Raw genomic sequence first — 24,161 nt, 5'->3', positions numbered from 1 at the left:
CAGGGATCAATATGTTTTCACCGCAGCATTGTCAGCGACACACGGTTTGCATGTGTCAGCAGGCTGAATCAAACCCGCTTCCTTCCACACAAATGACAGCAGCACTAAAGCACAGCACCTCATGGGTGCTTATTATGTTCCTAATTCAACACACCACCTGTTACAATGACTCTATTTGCCTTTAGATTTGATTTTTAATCTTTTCAAATGTCAATGATAGCACGTTAGCCTTAACAAACCTGGTGGGTTTTTGAAAGGAGTGTGGGCAGATGGCTGCACAATGACCTTTGTGCCTGAAAGCAATTTGTTCTTAATGATATTGACAGAACAGGACCCATGTGGCAAACATGTCAGTTGAATGCTTAATAATAAATAAACCTGGCATCTCAAGGACTCGTCCAAACATATAGTCCAAATATTCAGTCTGCTCAAGGATAAATGAATCCTGGGCCATATTAGGCCTGTTTCTGGACTGAAACAAAGATGGCTGCCAGGTGTTAGCTAGAAACCCGTACTAATACTCCTTATTGCTCTCTCTGTCTCCCCGATCCAACTCTAGTTGCCCCTCTGCATCTGTACCGGATGAACCAACGGGATCTGAACAGTCAAAACCTCCCAGGTGGTCATTAAGAAGACACCGACAAGAAGACAAAGATATACATATACAATGTTTTATTTGTAGGCGTATAACAGCTCCTCACCCCTCATCAATGAGGACACATTCTACGGTAACACCAGGAGGCTGCTGGCATACTGTAAGCCGTGTGCACTTGCTGGGCTTATCCTGATCATTTAGATACAGTTCTTCATGGGAATTGCTTTGTTGAAATCCAAGATGCCCGCAGTATTTTACGCACATGCTTTTGCTTCGATGGAGTGCATGTTAAAAAGCATGCAACATCCCTCGCAACAGGTCCAGTAACACAAAGCTGACTTGTTTCATTTGCCTTGATGCTTAAGTTACAAAGTAATGCCACAAACTGTGTGGAAAAATATTGAGAACTATTATAATATTTGAAAGGGTATAAAAAGTTACTTGTCTATTTACAAAATTCAAGTTAATCTTGTACAAAGTAAAAGTGCATCAAATGTTTAAAGATCATCCTGAATGTTTTCCAGAACGAAGATATTAAAAGAAAAGGGAGTGAATCGTTGAGAGAAGATGCATGTTTTGAAGATTCTTCATCTTCTGTGTATAGAAAAAAAGTTTTTCTTTAAAAAAGTCTGAAAGTTAAACATCGTGGATCTTCATTGTACTCTGGTGACTTTAGTTCAGTTTTGTGTCTTCATAAATTATAATGAGAGTGAGCTGAACATGTTGCAGATAAAATCTTTTAAACATCGAATTCAATATACAGTATTGTAACTTTACACTGGGTGGCAAGTCACCCTTGAGGTTTTTCCTGTATTTAAAAATTTACCATAAGAGTTAAATAAATATACACCAGGAAGAGACAAAAGATTGATTGGCTAATGTTTGCCTCAAGAGCAAATTGTGGCCTGAAATTCTTGGAACAGATCGATCAAAGTCGCTCTATCCTTCTTTCCAAATGGCCAGAAAAAGCACCGGAGCTCCGGCCCCAAAAGCCTGGAAAACAAGAGCTCAAAGATCTGTGAACTGACGACACTGAGGGCGATGAAATACATGGACAAAGAAGGCCCTAATGTCGCAACAGTGCAGGAATGCTAAGTGAGTGTGACAGTGCTGACTCTTGGGGGTCAGGGGTGGTGGCATGGGACAGATCCAGTGCACTGAGAAAGGCTTGCTTCAGCGGTCATGCAGAGCTGTCATTGTGGTGCCACTGTGGTGTTGGGGAGCGCGGGGGAGATGCGTTGGTCCCTGAGTGTCGGGTCCCCTGTGGAAAAGGTGTCTGCTGGGGGCCCTCAGCCTGCGTTACCGTTCTTCAGCCACTTTCCCGTTGGCCTCATGCTCGTCTTCGTCCCTCCTCTTCTGCCTCCGGAAGAAGCCGAGCTGGGAGGGAGAGCAGAGGAACACGGAGAGCAATCAGACAAAAGTACAGACGAACGGCACAAGACTGCGCACGGAGGTTCATTCTTGACCTTGTGTGACAAAATAAGGTCCCATTCGTAGACTTTTTGGATCCTTCAGCTGCATTTTACAGATTTCAATCAGTGAACTGACTCGATCTGAGCCACTTCCATGTGACGAAGGTCGTATGATGGGCTTAAAAGCTTCGCGAATGAACCTTGAGCAGATTCTGTGCTGAACGTAATACACAGCAGTGAATGGTGGATATCAGCAGCTTCAGTAACAGACTGGGCTTCTTCAGGCATTTTAACACTGGCTCTCCGTTTGGTATCAAATTCCTAACAGGATTCTTCTGCTTTGTTTAAAGCCCTGCACGGCTGCACTGTGCCCTCACCCTTACTACTGAACTCCTACAGATCAATCACATCGAACACTTTCTGGGGACAGAGCATTCTCAGTCGCTGCACCAACACTGTGGAATAATCCTGAAATGAAGGACAGCAAAATCTCTTGGTTTCTTTAAACTAAAGAAAAAAAAGGGGGGACTTTAAAGACTTTAAAGTTTTATTCTATTGCCTGCAAAGATTTAATGATTTGAATTCTACAGCGATATACATGAACGTGTGTACCATGTATTTGACGGACGTATTTTAAGTGTCTTGTGTCTTTTTATAATCTCTTTGCTCAATAATGTTTCGGGGAAAACAGTTTGGCACAAACCTGGTTTGTTTTTATAACTCTATAACAGACCTAACTGGCCTAAGTGCATTTGTTTGTTTTTCTCAACATTTATTTACTTCACCAAAGACGCTGCACATCCACAAAGTTGTTTTCAGCTCTTCTACCTGATTAGACCTTTGTTTAAACTGTGTTGCTGGAGATTGTACTCCACAGTCTTGTTGTATCGAGGGAGAGGAGAGTGAGGGAGATGTCAATCAAATGCCATCTGCACTCACCCATGCAGTCAGTAAAAGAGCTCCAATCAGTAGAAATAAGTAAAATCAACTTTCACTTATCATATATAAAGCATGTTTTCCCTTTTCCATTACGTATTGAAAAGAACATAACAAAGCCTCTATGTTTGAAAGGTGCTACACAATTGAACCGAGACGACCTCATATTTGTGCTTAAGTGTAATTTCTATGTTATGGGTGTTAAAAGCACCCTTTTAATGAACACTTCTATCCCAAAGCTTTGCCTCTGAGAAAAGACATTTATTATCATTCACTGCTTGGAGTTAGATTGTGTGATTCACTCAATCGCTGCTGTGTTGACCATTAATGTGAGGCTGCCTTTATTTAATTAAAAACAGTATAGCAGTACTTCATGTACAGTAAACATGCACATGTAGGGAACTTGTGTGGTTTAATTGTCTCAGTTCTGTGTATTCCCCACCCCCACTGCTTATCATTCAGGGTTGTGGGGGGGCTGGAGCCTATCCCAGCTGGTGGGGAGGTGGGGTTCACCCTGGACTGGTCGCCAGTCAATCACAGGGTTGACACACAAAGACAACCACACATGCACACACTCACACCTAGGGGCAATGTAGAGTAGCCAGTTAACTTAATGTTTTGGGGATTGTGGGAGGAAGCTGGTACCTGGAGAGAGTACCTGGACAAAAATCCATGCAAGCACAGGGAGAACATGCAGACTCCACACAGAAGGGCCCAGACTGGGACTGAAAGTTAAGAGACAGCGCTAACCGCTGCACCACCGTGCCGTTCACACTGGACAGTTGTGCAGGGAAATCCATCATTTCAAGATATGAGGCAGAATTAAAAATGACAAATTGTCAAACTGTCATATATTGGATCTTTCTACATTATAGAGACAAAAGTATTGGGACATCTGACCATTACAGGGGCTTTAATGACATTGCATTCTAAAGCTTTGCAGCTCTAATAGCTTCCACTCTTCTGAAGGCTTTCCACAACATGTTGGAGTGTTTCTGTGGGAATTTGTGCCCATTCATGCAGTAGAGCATTTGTGAGGTCAGACACTGATGTTGGACCAAAAGGCCTGGCTCACAATCTCCATTCCAGTTCATCCCAAAGGTGTTGGATGGGGTTGAGGTCAGGGCTCTGTGTGGGCCAGTCAAGTTCTTCCACACCAAACTCATCCAACCATGTCTTTATGGAGCTTTGCTTTGTGCACTGGGACACAGTCATGCTGGAATAGAAAAGGGCCTTCAACAAACTGTTGCCACAAAGATGGAAGCATAGCATTGTCCAAAATGTCTTGGTATGCTGAAGCATTAAGGTTTCCCTTCACTGGAAGTCAGGGGCCGAGCACAACCCCTGAAAAGCAGCCCCATACCGCACCTGAATTCAGTCTTAAAGAGGTGTGTCCCGATACCTTTCAAGGTATAGTATATTAGATCTTTCTATCTCTGTTTCCAGATGGTATTTTATTCTCTTACAGTGGATGGCAGCATAACAGGACACTGCGATGCTGCTGTGACTATAGTTAAGGTTTAAATAGAACCTAAGACTTCAGGTAATTTCAGGACAGCAACTACTTTCATAGTTTGGTAATAGAAAAATGAACTACTGTCTACCTGTAGATAAAAATAGCAGTACTGAGGCAATCTCAGTAAAAATATCCACAACAGCTCTTAATTTAATTACCTGTAATGATTCAGTATGTTAGTGATTGTGCTAGTGATTGTGCATGATGTGCTGACTTACCTTCCACAGAGCGAGACTGAGCAGGGCTAACAATAAAAGTCCACCCAGCGTGCTGCCGACGATAATCCAAGTAGGGATTCTGTAATCTCCCTCCTTTCTGATCTCCAATATTATCTGTGGGCAAGATGAGATATTTAAATCATTTGGTTAGAACGTTTCATTTCTTTTTGCTAAACAACAACACAGTACATACAGTACAGTACATTCATATCTTTATAAACTGAGTATAATAATAATAACTTGTGTATAATAACTTGTAATGACTGCAAACAGTAAAGATGAAGCCGCTGTGACATTTATAGGCAGTAATGATGTACTCTACCCTGAAATAATGATGATTATCCTGACTTTTAAATCCGGACACGTGTTACTGTAGTCATATTCATCGTAGACTCACAGGCCAAACATGAGATATTTACAAAGAGATCATGAACTGTACATACAGATTTAAAAGAAAACTAAAAAAAAATAAAAAATAAATACATTTAGAGCTTAACGGCAGCAACAGGAATCTGTAAGTGCTCATGAAAGCACATTAAAGAGATACTGCATGACTGTTTGTATTGGCCAGCAGATGGCAGCAAAGATTAGTGTAAGGGTCTGGACTTTAACATGTTGTGCCGCTGGTCCTTTCGGTCCCTAAGCACCACACAGCACATGTGCACCAATACCAGCCTTCATCCTATACTGCTTCAGTTATACAGTTATGCCATGTCAAGTGGTCACTGCAGCAAAATACATTTTGTTTAATGTTACACAAATTAGAACTTTGCAGATATGTTAATGCTGTTCAGTCCACTCAAATAAGTTTTAAAGACAGTTCTGGTCTCCTTAAGCACAAAAAGCTGTATTCACACATGCAGAGAACAAAAAATGAATGAAAAAGACCTAAATTGGATCAAATTACGATGCTGTTATGTGCTCAGATTTAAGTCAGACCAAACTCGGGGCAGATGCGTTTTACAGCACCGGTTGTTGTTGACTCACATGTCTGACAGGCCTCTCTTCGTGTAAAAACATGGGGCTGGAGGAGGGGAGCTCCACCGATGCACTGGCCACCAGTTCCAAGATTTTAAACTTCAGCTGGAGAGGAAATCAAAACATGCCGGCAGATTTCACAAACACATCACACAGCTGAAAGACTCCAAAGTTGTCATCGCCACAGAGCCCGAGCAGAATAACAGCAACAGAATGATCACGTTGTAATAAATCTGGGGATCTCCATCTTTATGCATGCATGTTGGAGGTTTTATACTCACTGCGTGTAATGTATCTATTCGTAGTGCTCCTGTGATCCTAACTGCAATTTCTTTGTAGGAGGCCACATTGACGATACACTGGATTGGCAGAGTCAGGGTGTTCGATTGGTTCTGTGAGAAGAAACCAGAGATTAGCCGTAAGGAAAAATCTTGGAAATAAAAATCTCATCAGGGAACGAATTTGTTTGTTTTGTACTTTACCAAGCGGGAGAAGCGTGAAAGGTCTTCAGGTGACGACCTGCTCTGTGCCACATGCTGAGGTTGTAAACAGTGTGTACCATCTCTCTGAGGTGCGACGTAGTAAAGTAAAAAAAAAAACAAAAAAAACCCAACATAATAGCATGTTACAGTTTTACTTATATAAATTGGATATGTCTGCAGAGAAAAGTGAAATCATGATGAGCTGAGGCGTACTGGCATTAAATTACAACCGAGAATGAGTATGGGTCTGAGATTCAGGGAACAGTTTGGCATCTTGGTAATATGAGGAGATCTCTGTATGACTAACTTGAATGAGGAGATGAAATAGTGACAGTTGTTGTTACTTGAGCCAGCAAACTCGAAGCGATGGGCAACGAGTGTCATTTTGCATTTTAGACTTTAAACTCCATGAGGTTACGGAAAAGATTTGGGTTTGGGTTAAAATTCGTCAGTGCTGACTTTCACATGGGATACAAACAGCAATGTGGGCCAACGAGAATGTACATGCATGACACATCATGTAGGTCATATTTTAGGGATTTCGCAGAAGGCCGGAAAGCTCTACTTGGGTGTCAAGATTCATTAAGAGGGACAGTTAGAAAACAGTCTCAGTTGAAGGTAAAGGACCAGTAACTTTAGCCACCATAAGCTACTGTTACCACACTGTAGCAGCAAAGCCTGTGAGCAGGAGTGTGCAACTTTTCATTTTTAATAAGAACGCACTCATAAGACCAATAAGAAGATCCATCTCACCTGGTCAATATAGAAGTCAGATATCTGAAGGAGTTGGTTCCCATTTTTTGTCATTTCTGGGATTTCAATGTTCAGCTGCAGATCCTTCACTGGAAAGTAGCCAAGGTTTTGGATCTGATGGACAACAAGGAGTAGATTGTGTCAGTTGTGTTGGAGGAGTGTTTTCCTATGCAGTTAATTAAAGGAATGGCGATGATGGTCTTGGCTCTCACCTGGAATGTGAAGTTGAAAGGAGGGCCGATAACGCCAGGCTCCTCCAGGGACAGCTCCGATTTGATCTCATACCGAGTCGGATTTGAATCCCTTTTAAAGTATAAACACGAACAAGTAATAGGCTTTGCTGTGGTGTTGAATACATGATAACAAAGTCACCGTTCCAGCTACAGTATCTGCTATTTATTTTCCCACACTGATAATAGTCAAAATTTTCCAGATGTTGTCCAATTACTTTGTTCCAGTTACTTGCATCTTCCACAAAATGCATCACTTGTTGAGAATTTGAGAAACTGACAAACCTAGTGAAGAGAAGGTCTGCCTCGTATTTCAGCGAGTAATAGATATCATTGAAATTATCGGCTGTGCTCATTTCCTCGCCGTCACTGTTGAGAGAACGAGACAAAAATATTCAGGGAACGACAGCAACGATTGCAGTGTTATCTTATCTTGAGCTGGTATGTATGCTGAAAGTAATGCTCAGATGTTATTTTGGGACGTCTGAAGTGGCTGATGGTTAGCATCAGTAAGGAGACAAAGCACAGTTACAGACGGACCTCACTCCACGCAACCACGAGATGGATTTAGATGTCAAAATATAGATTTTAAATTTGCGTTCACACCTGCCGGCCTCCAGGACAACCCTGACGTGCTCCAGGAAGACAGAACGACTGAACTCGAATTCCAGACGAAAGGACACCTGCAGAGAGGAGAAAAATAAGGTTTAGAAGACGAGATCACATATTGACCGCACATATTCTCATATCATATATGCTACTGTCTATACCCTCCTCAACAGTAAAGGCCCTCCACCATGGATTAAAGAGTAAAGTCTGCAATAACCTGCTGGAAGTCTTGCACTTTGACCCGATGCAGCTGGCTGCACAGTTGGTACTGCTTAAAGAGAGCCAGGGAATTTCCCCTGAGTTGAGGACAATGTCGTAAATACAAATCAACACGACTACAAACACACACACACACACACACACACACACACACACACACACACACACAAACACACACACACACAAACTCTCTTTCAAATAGTTAGAGTCATATTCAGGGCAAAATAAAGTAAAGAGGCTGAAAAGAGAAGGAGGGAGACAGACAGACGGAGGGAAACAGAAGAGATGATGGGTGTGTAAGAAAATGGAAAACTGCAAGGGAATTCAAAACAAAAACAGAGGGAGAACCCAAGTCTGCAGAGGAGGAGTAGAGGAAGAGGGGAGGACAGGAAGAGGAGGAGAGGACAGGAAGAGGAAGACTGATTAGCAGCAGAGAGCAAACCGAGCCGAGCTGAGCGTTGTTTACAGGCCTCCATACTGTAATGAATTCCCGATTGGCGTCTGACTCGAGGGGAATGCATAACAAGGTTTACTGTAGCTTCTCTCTTCCTTACACACTGACTGGTCTTTGACAGACTACAGACATGCAGAACATGAAATGACTGCTCAATCTCATATAATCTTATCCAGTCTGTGTAAAATGAACCTTGTCCTTCTTTGTTATGAATGTCCCTGAAGAGAAAGGCACGTCTTTTCGTCTGGCTGGCTCACTTTTTAAAATAACTTGATGAATCCATGTGATGGTCATTCAGAAGAAAGTCAGATGAAAACACACACACGCATGCAAGCAATATGGGTTTGGAAGACACGATTGTCCGCGGTGAGTGGATGTTTGCGCGCCAGCATAGTTGAACATGGAAATTCAGCATGAAGCATGAAGCTCCACTTCCTCTTCTGGGTTTATGTAGTCGGCCACATCCACTGTCATCAAACAATTAGCAGCAGTAACTACCGTCCCTCGTCTCTGCGTGCACCCATGAGAATCAAAAACACACTTGTCACCAACGCATGCGGACTTCACTTTATCGCAGCAGTAGTAAAGTTTACAGCACATGCTAGTTTTACTCAGGTCAAAAGTAACCGGAAAAGTCAAAACAAGAGTGATAAATGGCTATTTTAAAAAGCTTGCCCTGAGGTTTTTTCCTTCAGCTAAACAGCGGTTTGGGCAGGCTTGGCAGCAGCACCAGTGCACAATCAGCCCTGTTTAACTCTGTGCCACATTTCGAAAAGACTCTCGACCGGAGCAGATCTGCCTTGCGGCTCTGGATGCTGTTCAGGCTGAATGACTGGGTATGAATCACTCATAAGTTTTAAAGGGTGACCAGAGTCCTCTTGGTTCAGTTGCTGGAGAGCTTCACAGAGAAATGCAGTGAAGCTTTGGTTGCCCAGGAGATGACTATTGTTTGTGATAATGACGTGGTTAGAACATTTCATGGACTCTTTCAATCACCTTCATTACATCATGTCTTCAGCATTTGTCAACAGACGTTATATTGGTCAAAAAAAAAGACTACTGGTCAGACATCAATGGAAAAGACGACTCACGTTTAATCTGCTCGTCATTTATTAGCTTTTAATTTCACTGTGCGATGTACCATCAGTGTCATCCCAATCAAGGTTAATTCAAACATCACCCTCTTAAGAAATAAAACTTGATGCCCTGCTGTAAAATACATCGGAAAGCGTAAGAGTCTCGTAAATATCACTGACGTTACAAGCCTGCGGAAAAGCTTGGAAACGGCAGAACTGAACGTGAGAATAAGGAACAGATGAGAGGAAAGAAGCTCTCAGTGTCTTTCACTCAGCTTCACCTTGTGCATCAGGCTAAAGCGCAGAGAAAATGTTCTTAATGGCTGTACTGTTTACCCTGTTGCTAAGATGTACCTTAATAATATGCAATGACAATGAAGTGAAATTCTAAATTAGATTTTTATGGTGCACACAGAGGAATAAGTCACTGCTGGACTGATTTTTAGGTCTGAATAAGGGACTTTAACCTTTTTATTTTAAAAACATTTCAGACGACTGTGTGAGTGACTGCAGCAGGACACACATACTGTATGTTATAGCTCCGTACTGGAGGCTTTCAGTTACACCAATATGTTTTAATCCGAGTCACAGGATGTTAAACGCATTTGTAACAAGAGATTATGTGGAGTTTAGGGTAAAATATCAAGCGACCAACGTCACCTGAGCAAGCCCCATTCGGAGGAATTCAAAGTGCACCATGACTTTTATCACATGAAAAATGCACAGTAAACAAATCAATCAACACATTCCAACATCATTCCAGCAGCTCCAGTGCTACACAAGTTTTTAAAATGTTTCATTCACTCTGTGTGGCACACTGCTAAATGCTAAACCTCCTTCCTGGCCTCCACGATTTTGCCAGCCAGGGTTCTGGAAAAGGTTTTCACATAGTCTGGAAGCCACTCCCCCCCACCCCCACGCGCACACACACACACACACACCCACACACACCCCGCTGATTTGATTTCAATAAATTAATTGATCATCTATGGTTGAAGTTTTCGGTGGGAATTGTGTGTGGGATCCTTCCTCTGCTGCTCTTCAGTTTTTATTTAAACCAGTGGGAGTTTTTCCTTTTTCCTCCAAAGTGAGTGTTTAAAGATAGAGGGTGTCGTACATTACACAGACTGTAAAGCTCCTTGAGGTAAATTGTGATTTGTAATGCTGGGCTATAGATATTTTAAAAAACTACTTAACTTGATGGATTTTTCCTTTATAAACATACTCCCTCTTGCACTTCCTGTTAGGAACATATATTAGCTTGAACTTAAAGGCCTTTAGATTTAAGTGTGACTGGTCTGGTGGAAACAATGCAAAGTATTAAGTTCCAACATCATAATGTGCTTTGTGGAGGCCATCCTTTAACAGCACTGTGAATAATGTTGAGTCACAGGTAAAACCTTGGAGGATATAAATTACACACGTTGATCTTAACCTCTAATACGTTGTTTTCTCCTGATAAGCTACTGGAGGATTTGTTTTTAAGACATAAGTCATTTTTATATTACAGTTGCTTCCTACTCACACATTTTAGTGTTGACACTGCAGCCTTTGATGTCTCTCACAAACCAGAACTAAACTGGGCTCTTCAGGTTGGCTTGTGGGTCTTAACATTATCCAGTGTGGTCTGTCGTGGTCATCTAAATCCTGCAGCAGTCTAATATGGTCCACATCAATGTTTTTTCTGCACTTTGAGCGGTGGGCACAATGTGAGGACGTGAGATCGCTCTTACAGGGTTGCAGGTCCAGATTTTAATTTTGTCCAGAAGTGCAAGAATCTAATCTGGTTTTTTTTCCATATTAGGGAAATAGAACAAAAATTGCAATATCAATGATCTCTTATGGTTAGTTCAACTTTTACATCTGCTTTACATCTGCTCATCTAAAACATATGGCCTACAGGATAGAAGGTCTGATGCAATATAGCAAATCCATCATTTTGATTTTCACATGGATGCAACAGCAAACAGCGTATACCATGTGTAACCCTAAATGTGTTTTTGGCAATTACCTGTTCTAGCAAAGGCACAGCTCCACTCGTTTCATTGAGTCAGTGTGTGGCATCTCACCTGAGCTTTGGCCCTCATGAACGGAGCGCTGACATTGCAGATCTTCTCATTCCTCAGTTTGTCTTCCATGTAACACTCGATTTTGATATCAGAGTTGCCCTGGATCAAAAAATAGATTTTTAAGTTTCTTTTCTCAAAGCTTAAGAAAATATGTTGTGGTGGCAGGCCACATGCGCTCGGGTGGTCGTGATGCACCTTCACTATGAGGCTGGAGAAGTGTAGGTTGGGTGTGTAGGTGATATTTAGGTGAGCATTATAAGCATTTTCTCCTTTGTTCTCCAGTCGGACGTCCACCACCATCCTCCTCCTGTTTCCCTCTATGACCCTCAGGGATCCCTCGGTCCCGCCTTCACTTAAGTGGCGGCAGAAGGCACCACGAGAATGTACAGGCTGTGCACAGAACTGACTGGGAGCGAAAGAAAAAGCGAAATTCTAAGTGACAGAATGGCCACAGATCAGTTTTATTCTGAAGTGCGGTAAATACATTATGTTGTGCGAGTGAGCCGATGTCTTGCGATGAATGTGCGCGCCTACTTTCGAGTCATCAGGTCGGTCATACTCTGCAGTGCCAGGTCAGGTATGCAGCGATCATCCTCGTCACAGCCGTTCCAGAAGGGCAGCTGACCAAATAGACAAGAGACACAACCAGGCTTTTCATCTGGGTACTTTGATAGAATTAGATGGTAATTTATGGCGGCACATTTTAATAACTTGAAAGCAAAGGCAGGATAAGCTGTCAGATGGTCTCTCACCTCAGTTCTCACAACAGTGGGCCAGCTGTCATCTAGAACTGGTCCCTCATCTGTATCTTGTAGCCCCACTTGGGCAGTGAACACTATGGGCCTTGCATAGTCTGTGGTCTCCTAATATAAAACATTAAGTTTGAAGATTAGTCAGCGGATTTACTCTATCGTGGCACTTTATCTATGGCGCTCAAATATTTCTTGATTCCAAAAGGTTTACACAAATTCACAAGATGCAGAAATGCTCAAAAGATAGAAGAAGATTCTAATTTCATTTTAATGTGCATAATGTGTTGGTTATGACCAAAGTGGGAGACCAATAATGATAGTTCGAGACTGTGGAAAAAAAAAAAATCAGAAAAACATATGAAAATTCTGTATTGAATGCTTGTGAAAGTAGAAAAGCATCCAAAAGCAACATTTTAACATTCACATGATACTAAAATTCTTCACAGAATCCAACTTATAATATATTGTACATCTTTAAGCCATCTCACTTAATGATAGAGTAAGTGAACAAATAAACCCTTGCACCTTTGCATGTGACTTTTGTAACCCTCATCGTGGACCTCACCATGACGTGGAAGTAGACGTGTTCGCAGGTCCCCTCTCCAGGAAACAGGGTCAGGTTTTGAGGCTGCAGGATGGCTGGATTGTCCAGTATGGCCCGAGGATTGAAACGTCTTTCCGCAATGGAGACATTATATTTAATCCCTGGTAGGTCGCAGAAAGAGTTCAGACATTACGCATCAGTATTAAATCTGATTAGAAATTACTTCTAAGATCAGTGGGCTTCTGCTCCAAGTGGCTAAGGTAAATGACATCACAGCAGTGCAATGCAATATTATTTTGACTATGAACATATGATGTTGCAAAACCAACAAGTACAAGAATCCAAACCCTCTGTCTTCAGTACTGAGTCACGTCCAAGCCACACTGTTTAAGAGGCTTTCCATTTATTGCCTTGTGTTTTCATGGCATGAGGAAAAATCTGCTAAGGCTGAACTTGTGCATGTGTTGTGTTTGGGGTCAAGTAGAGAATTAGAGAGTGGGAGAAATCTTAATATCTTCTGCAAAAAGATCTGGGCAGATAATGGATAGTAAACTGGAAGCTTCACCACATATCAATTATCAGTATCAACTGTCTTTTGATGAGAGAAACTGTAATTTATGAAATACTTTTGACTACACAGCAACATTTGTCATCAATATATTACCTCAAATGCCTGCAAATCATATCCAAAAAGTAGCTGGTCAAGTCTTTCTGCTTAAAGGGACCATTCTCACTTATTGTAAATAGATATTTACATGAATAACACTAGCTTCACTTGTACAGAGAAAGAAGTTCCATTTCATGGAACAGACCACAGAGAACTCACAAACACCAGCACATCTGCCATGCATTACTACCAGACACGACAATGAGAAGAAAATTAAATAAACGTGTTACATTCAGTGCAACCATGGAAGACAAGATAACTCCCCCTGTTCTTCCCCTGATCTGTTTTGGCACATCTGATAGATTTGATAAAGATGTCAGAGGGTCGTAAGGTTAACTCAGAACACGCTCCCCTGAACCTCTGCTTCCTTCTCCTCATACAAAGTGAAACTGGACCTTGACATCACATCTATGAAAACAAATCATGAGCAGAGAAACCCCAAGGTTATAGGCAGGTGGGCTACTACTGGCGGCACAACACCTAACTCTCTTTTTAAGGCGAATAAAACAGAGATAAACTTGTTGAGACATTGTAAGCAGTGTTCACACAATAAAAGGAACGTTTACTAGCGCGGTGTGGTTCCGATATACCAGTTTTGGTGGCAGCAGCAGCATTAGCTCTGGCAGTGAAACGGGCAGTGAGATCAGAATCTCTTACTGCCAGTAGAGAAACATTTTGCTTTGGCGCCACTCCGAATGAAAGGAACCATCACAGTTTTTACAAGAGGCCGCATGCTGAAAAGTCTGTTGGAACCACGACATGAAAGATATACATTCAGAGTCCCGAATACCTTTTCTCAATTGAAAACATGTACTGCAGACCAAACAAAAGCTGAACTATATTGAAACTACAGATCCAAAATCTACATTTGCTCTAATGCATCGGTTAAAATGATCTGTTAAAGGCTTGAGAAGGTCTAGAGGTTTGACAACACAGCTGGCAGCGTGATCATCTCATAAACTAAATGTGACTCAGTGTTACACATTTGAGGAAACATACATTTTTTCTTTCCTTCTTTTATCTATAGGTTTGATTGATAGATTAAGTTGAAGGTTCTACATTACTAATAGATGAAATAGTATTTTATTAACCTTGGGAAGATGCCAAACATCAGGAAAAGACAAGGGGAGGAGCAGCAAAACTTTACTGAGATGCTTCCACAGCAGTGGATTATTTTCACTGGCTTACCAATTTCCTGTGTGGGAGGAATGGCTGTCCTTGCAGTGATGTTGAAACACACAATGGCTGACATGCAGGTTACGTCTTTGCCACCTCTGTGACAGTCCTTCACAAAGACGTTGATCTTACTGGGCTCAAACCTGACGCTGGTGTATATGCGAACAACACTCCGGGACCTGTCAGGACGCAAAGGTGTCTCAGATGAAGAGAAAAGAATAAAACAAACGACCGTCTTTTATATTTTTGACAAGAGCACTAAGTGAAATGCTAACCAAAGGAGAACAGCAGCACCAAGGGATCCGACTGCCAGGTCCACCGAGCCATCATTGTTCATATCTATTGTGCCATGGATACTGCGGCCAAAGTACTGCAGGCCAGGAGCCAAGTCTGCTGCTGCTATCCTCTGGGAGACAGACAGAGGAATAAATCTGAGTAAATGGTACAAAAACAGTTTACAGCTAGTTCGTAAAGCAGTCATTTGTGTTAATTATGCAAATTTAAAGCTGTGATAATAAATAGATTCTGTACATTCGTAAGAGTTCAATCAAGAATCAAAAAGTTTCCTTCATTGCACAGCTCATCTCACTTAACCCTTTAGTAGTCAAAAAGAGCTTAGAGGTGCTACAAACAATGGATGTAATTGTTCACCATTGCCTGCCTCAGCACCTCATCCCCAGCAGGTATGAGGTAGGTATAAGTACACCATTATCTGTCTCTGTTCGTGTTCAAGCAACTACATGATCTGTATCTGTACTCGGAATGGGCGGACCTTAAACCCGGAGTGGGTGTGGCCAACACAGAAGCTGTCAGTTTAGACTGGAAGTTGATAAAGGCTGATCAGAAGTTGCTGTATCTAATATTTCCTATGTTATGTTATTTACAGGACAGCCTGAGATCAGTATTTTGCAGCACAAGAGTAAGCTGTTACAGCAGTAAACTTCAGTCAGATACCCAGTGAGGGTTTTCCTTCATTTCATCCACTGACAGGTTGTACTTGGTTGATGCTCGTAATTATAAAAAGTCTCAGCAAGCTGATTTTTTGACACACTGAAATGAACATGAAATAAAGGACATGGGATGTTTTGAAAAAATGAGCATTAACATGTACATGTGTTCACAGCTGACAGGCAAAAACACTGACATTGTCTTTAAACTGTACTCTCATCACTCCTCCTACCTGTTTGTATTTGCGTAGTATTCTGTTGTGCTGGCTAAAGAAAACATAAATGGCTCCTTTGTGGTCATCTTCCAGTGGGGCTCCCACCACCAAGTCATTGAAGCCGTCACCGTTCAGGTCAGGTACAGGAGCCAGCGAAGAGCCAAAGCGCGCGTTCTGGCCTCCATTATGGATTTCCAACGACCCTTCAAAGATGAAACGATTCTGTGGGAAGAAAGGAAACATAATGACAATAAAGCTTGTGTTGTCTTATTTATGAATTTGATAATAATAATTAATTTATCATTTGTTTTCTTTTTGAGTATGTTCATTTACTTTTCAGGAGTGCCAGATATGAAAATAAGTCAAGTGCCAAGAGGCCAAACACTTACTTTTCTAATGTCTGACCCGTAAAGCTTGGAAATCAAATGCGCTGAAACAATTTCTTACTTTTATCCTCCACTTTGTTCATTAGTTTTCACAATTAAAAAAGAAGCATGATGCACCTTTTGAACTGAGAAATATGGGTTGTATTCAAAATATATTTATTGAATTTGACTCTCTCTATATTCGAAACAAGTTCTATATGTCAAACAAAGCATCCTTGTTTCTTCCAGAATGTATGTATTTTACCCTTTGGTTCCCACTTCATAAGTAGCTGAAGGTAACTGACTCACTTAAGGAAATTGTGACTATACAGTATGTTGATGAATAGACATTAGGTGAAGTGGGGAGCCCTGAAGCAGGAGCAGAACAAAAACTTTTTAAAGGGACAACACAAGATGACAAAAAGCTTTCATGTATCTCCAAAGGTTGGTTCTCTTCCCAGACATCACTGTGCTCATGTATAAGTGAGTTGACTAACTGTTGCACCTTGGAAGGTACAAGCTGTTATTTCAGAAACTGGGACTTTGCTTTTGGTTAATATGCCTATAGGTTGTCAGGGCATTGTACTCAGATGAATGCTTAACTCCAAACATCATGGGACATTTCATATTCTGCCAATGACAAAAGCTTCCTGTTTCATGTAGACTGATCACAAAAAAATCTCATTTTACTGGCCTTATCACTTGCTCCAGCCATGTCCCACATCAACTGTAATGACCTTAGGCTGAGGCGTGTATTTTCATTAGTTTCAGCTGTGAGCAAGGTATTTGCTTCCGCTGTCTCTACACTATTATGTTTATACTGTATAATATTTATTGGATTTTATGTATAGCTAGGGTTTGGGAAAATTGGTCTTTAAGCTGTCTTTGCAAGAAAAACAAAACAGCCACTTTTGTTGGCGTAGTGACCAGTTTCTGTAAAGATTTCCGTGGTCCTAAGCTCACATTTACCTCTGCCAGATCTACAATGGAACTGAATGCCTGAGCTCAGGTAAACACATCAAGTAACTCATAGCGTCTTATGTCAGAAATACTGAATTATCTGTTGATGGCATTTAGGTTGCAGAGAACTGGAATGCTTAGAAGATAACACTCAGCACGCAAACATCCTGATACTTCAAACAAGATGTGACACGTGCATGACCAGACAACATACAAAAAGCCTTTGCGGTATAAATATATACACAAATACAAGCTGCTCAGGACAAAAGCTTTATTGGAAACAGAAGCATATGCCTACTGCATGTCCTATCTAGTGTAGAGACGCATGCCCTTTGGCAGAGTTCAGTTTTCCAGTCAAAGGGTTGATCTGTTCTTCAAATGATATGTCGTCCATTTATTTAGATGTCTCATAACAAGACCCAGGAAGAGATTGTTGCCCTCAAGCCAGCTGAGTTTGTTGTTTCAGTTATCTGAAAATCCATCTTTAGTCAACTAATCATGTCATTTATTTTTCTGGGAAGACTAACAAATAAGATTTCTTTGTTTTTAATGTTTTGTCGAATCAGATGGAAGATAAAGTTTGAATCAGCTTCTGTGTTTTCTGCATAATCTTCAAATATCTTCAACATCTGGCAGCAAAAAAAGTGAGGAATTTTACTGCTGGGTTATAAAAGAACCCTAAAGAGGTATATTTATTTGAAGTTCTATTCTTAGGGAGAGTAAAGTCAGATGGAAAATATCCATGTCTTTGAAAGCTACTACCCGACTGGAAAATCTTTCAAAGAAAGCATTCTGGCAAAATGGACCGAGTACTTTAGTCCATCAGTAGTCATCCATATCATTGCTCCACTTGGCATTCAAGTTCATAATATAATTTAGGATCAGTATGAGATCACTTGTTTTTTCAGTTGAATAAATGGGAAGGGAGTTGATTTAGGAAGGTAGCTTCTCGGCTACCTGATGTGTGCATGTGTGACAAAGTGGGAGATTGATGGAGAAATTGGGGGAAAACATATTCAGTGCTGTTTAAATTTGAAACATATGGTTTGTGTGGGGGCCATGGAGGGTCACAAACACTGTGCAGCAGCCCAGGAGTAAGTTTAAAGTGCAACTTCTTTTGGGTTAGAAGTGAATGGAATTTTATTTTTGAAAAGCTGCCAGACTTTATGCAACTTTGGCCCAGTTTTAGTCAGAGTCTTTGGAGCAAAGGCAGCCCCAAATCAGCTTGTCATTGATTACCGGTTGATTACAACACTGACATATACTAATTTTTTCAGCTGATATGATGAAATTGTCACATATTTACTCTCCTTTTTGCTCTGTTTTTGCCTCCACCGACTCCGGAGGGAAATATTGGCTGTTTTGCTGCTAAAATCTTCACTGTGTTCACAAGCTGGATGCTAACAGCGTATGTCTGATGGTGCTTTGCAGCTTTAACATGAGAAACATGCAAAATTTCCACGCAATCAATCAAATGAGTGAAGAGATTTTTCAATAAAAAATGTAGAGAGAATATAAATTTCACTGAGGTGTTAAAAATGTTTCTTTGTGACTGAGATATTTCAGTCTGGGCCAGTTGCCAGCATTGCCTTTGCTAAACCCACGCTGATAGTGAAAAATAAGTACCATACTATATATGTACATGCTAATGGAAATGCAATTGTGCACCTTTTGAAAGTCTGCAGAATCATATTGTGGATGTGTAATATTCACAGTGACCACAGTGACACATTTTTGAACCAGAGTGTCCAACTTCAAATAGTTTTCCAGAACAGTATTACTGCGGAGCATCTACAGAAACACCTGAATCAACCAAATCGTGATTATTAATGGCCCTGAACATATGGCAGTGCTGTCCTGATGATGACAGACAGTGATTTCTTTCAGTTTGTGTTTTGTTTCTGACTGTTAAACTTGGCCTTCCACCTGCGATGTGGTTTGGGCCACACCAGATATTTAAATACCTCTTCTATGCCTGCTCAATGGATTCAAAACAGCTGTGGGCATTTATTATTCCAATGAGCAAGACAGACCTGGATCACCAGGAAATTTCTTCTATTAAAGAAAGTTCTCGCCTCCAAATGGTTTGCTGGGAACAGATTTAGAAGGGGAAGAATACTTTCCTCTTGAGTTCATTCTACATCTAATAAAGTCTGCACAGTGGCATGGCAGGGTTCTCTCATTTGATCTCTACATTTAATCTGGAAAAGGTCATGTGTCAAATGTCTGCCTGCAGCAAGTTAGTGTGTTAACTGTGGACCTGGAATGCAGAGCAGAGTCTGGTTTGGTGTGTGTTACCGGACACTTCTGGTGAGGTGTGGTAGAAATTAGTGCGAATGTCTAGAGTTTGAACAGGTGTTGACCCAATTTTGAGTAGTGCACTGCTTGGCCTAAACAGATTAATCCCTCCCTGTGTGTGTGTGTCCTGTCTCTCTGTATTTGTTTATACAGTTCATACCCACCAGCTCTGTCACTCTGTAGATGTAAACTTTTCCCTTCTCCAAGCCTCCACTGAAGAACATGGGTGCTGCCACCAAAAGGTTGTCAGTTATACCATCACCATCAATATCCACAGGTGCAATCTCACTGCCGTAGTAGGAGCCGATCTGAAAGAGAGATACATGCATGTTGTTATCATTTATCAGTTTGAATCCCTTGAACACAAATATTAGGGTTTTATATTCCCTCAAAATTCTTCTCAACTGTTTGCTGAACATGTATTTGGGTTTGCTGATTTACTGATGATCTGGAGTTACTTATCCACTTCAGTGTAAGCAAATGGGGGCCTGTGTTGTGTCAAAGAAAGTGATCAGAGTCTTGGTGCTTTTAGAAATGCTCATACTGAGAGAGCTTCAGGGAGAGAGAGAGAGAGAGAGAGAAGATCCATCTCTGGAGTGGATAAAACATCAGCTATTGGTTTTAAGATTAGAGACATGTGACTATTTAAAGTGCTTTTCTCAAGAACTGTGAGATCAAGAGAACTTGCTGCAAAAAAACATCTGCTGTTCTGGATGAGCTGTTGCTGACAAGATACATTGTAAGCTGTGGCAGGATTACTTCAGACTTGCAGTCTGTGAAGAGTTGCCAGTTATGAGTGTAACGGTCATTAACACACAGCAGCCCAAGCCCTTTAAATGATGGTCATTTTAAAACTTTAAGTGAGTCAGATAGTGGGATTATATCCCAACAGACGATTACACATACAGCCCAAGTCCTTAAGTTAAAATAATAATCATTCATAGCACCAAGCATAAAACATCAACAGCAATAGAGATCACATACAGTGAAGTTGTCCTCATGTCAACTCGCACCATCAGTGCAGAATGTTGTGTATATGTCATTTGGAGTTCCAGTGGTGGAGCACAGCCATTTTATTGAGATTAAATTTCAAAATGAAAATCCTTCTGACTGTTGGCCTTTTTGCTGAAACATACTGCATGTCATCGTAATTTTTCCAGCCATTTTGTCCTATTTTATATGTTCACGAATTGGAGTAATTATAATGCTTTCCAGATTTAAATATACAGGATATAGTCGATACTAAATGTCCAAAACACAGAGAAAGATGGCATCTATCTCCAAATCTGTCCGAAGCAGTTTCATACACTGCCAACTACAAGCCTGGTTTAATGGACATTATGTAAGACCATGAGTAGATACCCCTTGAGGATATTATTTTTCCTTTACTTAAAAAACTTACTGTAACTGTTGACCATGAAGCTAAGGTACTTAGCAATCCTACAGCAAAGGTCACACCAGAAAGTGGCACAATTTGATCTGCCTGTGTTTGGGAAACACATGGTTCAAGAAACTAGTTGGTACAGTTTTGTAGCTGGTGAGCTAACTGCTAACATACTAGCCAGCTGGAGAGAGGTTAGTGATAGTCACAATGGCTCTTGGAGTTTCTTTCTGTTCTCTCTGAACTGGACAGTTTATTCGCCTTTAGCTACATCTGTGTGTAACTGGCCTGACAAACTTTTTATCATGCATGCGAACTGTTGCATGATGCAGTACCTGCTGGCCTTTGAGGGAGTGCAGGATGGTGAGGTTGCCAGAGTTTTTCAAAGTGAAGATGATGACTTTGCCGGTGTGGTTAAATCGTGGAGCTCCCGCAATGAGTAGACGACCGTTTCTGGCTGACACCACAGACGTCACAGTATACCCTGGTCATGTAAAACACACATTAATTATGCCTCTACTCACAGACAGCAACCCTTTGAAGAGAGTAGATTTACAGGTTGGCCTCACCCATCCTCACCAAAGTAAGGCATGTAGCATAATACTTATGATCTTGGTAATTATCCATTTTATACTCATTTGAGTATACTATACAACTGTAAGCATGTGTAAATTAATTAAAATGATTAAATGATAGTCAAATTGTCATAAAAATCCCAGGCATTGGTTTGAATTATGTTCCCATGTTTGAGTGTGGTCAGAGTATTTGGGTATGACCTATAGGTTGAATTTTAATAGCAGTGATCTGCATGACTCAAGGAAAAATTGTAAAAGTTGCAATTTGAGGAGTAGAGCTGGATGTTCTAGTTTCTCAGGTTTCTCACATTTCTTCTTCTGTTTCGTCTTTCCCCACTAAAAATTCCATTTACTCCTCGTATACTTTTCCACTTTCATCTCTCATCTTCATACCCTTTTTTCCCCCAGATTTAACTTTCTCACTGCCTGTCCAAAATCATGCTTCCACCTCATATTACTATTGAGTCTAGGATGGCTTCCATTGGCAGCCCGACGGATAAGCTCAGAGACAAACCACTGATGGTAAAAGCAGAGGTCTGTGGTGGTGGAGTGAGATGAGGTTGAATGTGTTGGGAAGCACTGGAGCAATGGGTACACTTTATGAAGATGGACTGCGGTTAGGATAGTTGGTGTTAAACCATAGAAAGGGGCATCTAAAAACAAATTAATGCTGGTGGTCATCGGAGCAAATGGTTCAACACTGTACTTCTGTTTGTACTCTCTAGATCTTTGTGGTGTTACTCACCCAAGTAGGCACCATGGTTTTTGAGCTCTTCAGGAAACTCCTGTGTGTAGGAATACTTGGGAGGGACCACCTTCCCCTGTCGTGTTTCCTTCAGCACTGCTCCATTCCAGTCGTAAGCCCCAACAGCACCCACCAGAATCCCATCCTGCAGGAGAAGGGCTGTATAGTTCAGTCTTACACTTTAAACAGCAGGCTAATATATGATGATCTGCTTGTGCTGCCTGTGTTGCACATGCACACAATGTTGTAATGACTCCATATGATGATGATACAGTCATGGATCGTAACAAAATTTGACTGCCATTTTGGAACAGAGACTGGGTGTTTGGCTCAGATTAATGATGGTGTGATTCTACTTGTTTTGAAACTTATTCAGATGTAATGTATACTTCTTTCTCTCTCCCACATCAGACCACTTTCAGGCAGATGTTTCTAGAACAAGAATATGTTGTGGTATGTGAAAATCAGTGGTCCATCTGATGGTGAATGAAGGAATAAACTGAATTATCCTGGCCCACCCCTCATGGGGAAAATATGAAGAACTTAAAAAATAACATTTAAGAACAAACGTCAGCTTTCATTTTCCCACTTGTTAATCCTTTCCTCATTTGAGATACAATATCAGTCTTCCCCAGCTTAAAAACAGTAATTGTCTGAGGCCGCTGCGGTTCAGGAGGTAGAACAGGTCTTGCACTAATTGGTGACTGGCTGAGCATGAAAATATCAACAACAGACATGCCCATCCATTCTGGATTTAATTAACAGCCTCTGCGGAACATTTTGACACAATTGCAAACCACAGTGTGCAAAGCGATAATCACTGCTAAATGTTGATCAGTGTGTATTTTTTCCTCATCCTTCAACAAATGAAAGCAATCAAAAAGTGCGATTAGCTGTAAACACGAGGAGGGATTTTCTCTCTTCCATGGGTCACCATACTTTCTATCACTGACACTGTAATTATAGGGTTCCTATGCTTAGTGAGCTCTGTTTTTTTTCTTGCCTTACACAATATGCCGACAACACATTTTCCAGTGTTAAAGCATATGCTGGAAGGCTTGCTATTCCTTCCCAAGGATGGAACTGTGTGCTCACTGTGCTTGTATGACGTCACTCTCTGACAGCAGCATTATGCCTGTGCGGTTATCTGTTTTGGTCAAAATGGTCTCCATGGCAAATGAATGAAAGCCCAAAACAGTTCAAACTTATAAACCAGTGACCTATTTTTTCTGGAGTTGTGAACAAATGCCTTGGAGGAGGTTATACATTAACATACAAAAGTGTGGAGCATATATTCACTTTTTACCAGCTCAGCAAGTGATGTGCATTCTGCACGATGGACCATACAGGAATCAATTTTGCAAATGAGCTGAAAGCTGCTCAATTTCACTTTCACTTCATAGACTTGTAATTATTTTTGTTTTTATAGTTAATCAAACAGACGGTGGACAGAGAAACTGCTATGTTTGCATATGCATGAAACGTCTGTATATTATATGACATAATAAGCCTTGAGGGTTGGCACATACCACGTTCAGCAAAACCATCTGGGCTTTCAAGACTGTTTTTCGGCTTTAAAGCCCCAACATTCTTTCCAATAAGTTATCCTACTCTCAACACTCAGGTTGGTGTTGTTGAGCATCTCTGGAATCTTGCCTTGTGGACAGAATTCCCAGCAGTCCTAGTCACACAGCTGCAAATCTTGCCATATATTTATTGTTCATCATAAATGAGTTAGATTTTTTTCTCCGTCAACAAATCACACTGTGAAGGAGAACTGGAAAATCAAAGCAGTTGCATCAGCAAATGTCTAGACAGACCAAAATCAGTTAACTGGTTTTAACATCAGGTATAGTAGAGGAGCTTATCTTATCTTATCTGCCTGCTCCAGTTATGTCCTCCAGTCAGTGCCAGCACACCTGCAACTATCTGCTCACAGATACAATCAAAAACCTCTCAGCAAAAGGAAAAACAACCAATTCTGCAGCA

The 24,161-nt window shown here is 41.1% G+C and overlaps 1 protein-coding gene across 1 annotated transcript in view; it reads right to left on the bottom strand.

Moving 5' to 3' along the window:
• Positions 1-657: 657 nt before the first annotated feature.
• The window catches only part of itga11a (integrin, alpha 11a), a 45,305-nt gene continuing 21,801 nt past the window's right edge, over positions 658-24,161 (bottom strand). Inside the window, exons 11-30 of the mRNA XM_046393420.1 lie at positions 22,173-22,317; positions 21,188-21,336; positions 19,636-19,779; positions 15,867-16,070; positions 14,962-15,092; positions 14,699-14,865; positions 12,865-13,004; positions 12,300-12,410; positions 12,082-12,167; positions 11,743-11,953; positions 11,548-11,646; positions 7,727-7,803; positions 7,406-7,489; positions 7,103-7,193; positions 6,891-7,004; positions 6,138-6,221; positions 5,937-6,047; positions 5,665-5,760; positions 4,678-4,791; positions 658-1,972 (exon numbers count right to left, since the gene is read on the bottom strand). Coding sequence (XP_046249376.1) covers positions 1,895-1,972; positions 4,678-4,791; positions 5,665-5,760; positions 5,937-6,047; positions 6,138-6,221; positions 6,891-7,004; positions 7,103-7,193; positions 7,406-7,489; positions 7,727-7,803; positions 11,548-11,646; positions 11,743-11,953; positions 12,082-12,167; positions 12,300-12,410; positions 12,865-13,004; positions 14,699-14,865; positions 14,962-15,092; positions 15,867-16,070; positions 19,636-19,779; positions 21,188-21,336; positions 22,173-22,317 — 2,436 coding nt within the window. The 3' untranslated portion in view covers positions 658-1,894. The remainder of the gene's footprint in view (positions 1,973-4,677; positions 4,792-5,664; positions 5,761-5,936; positions 6,048-6,137; positions 6,222-6,890; positions 7,005-7,102; positions 7,194-7,405; positions 7,490-7,726; positions 7,804-11,547; positions 11,647-11,742; positions 11,954-12,081; positions 12,168-12,299; positions 12,411-12,864; positions 13,005-14,698; positions 14,866-14,961; positions 15,093-15,866; positions 16,071-19,635; positions 19,780-21,187; positions 21,337-22,172; positions 22,318-24,161) is intronic.

The sequence above is a fragment of the Scatophagus argus genome, chromosome 1 (genome assembly GCF_020382885.2).
Source record: "Scatophagus argus isolate fScaArg1 chromosome 1, fScaArg1.pri, whole genome shotgun sequence".
Classification (NCBI taxonomy): domain Eukaryota; kingdom Metazoa; phylum Chordata; class Actinopteri; family Scatophagidae; genus Scatophagus; species Scatophagus argus.
This window is presented reverse-complemented; position numbering and strand designations above follow the sequence as displayed.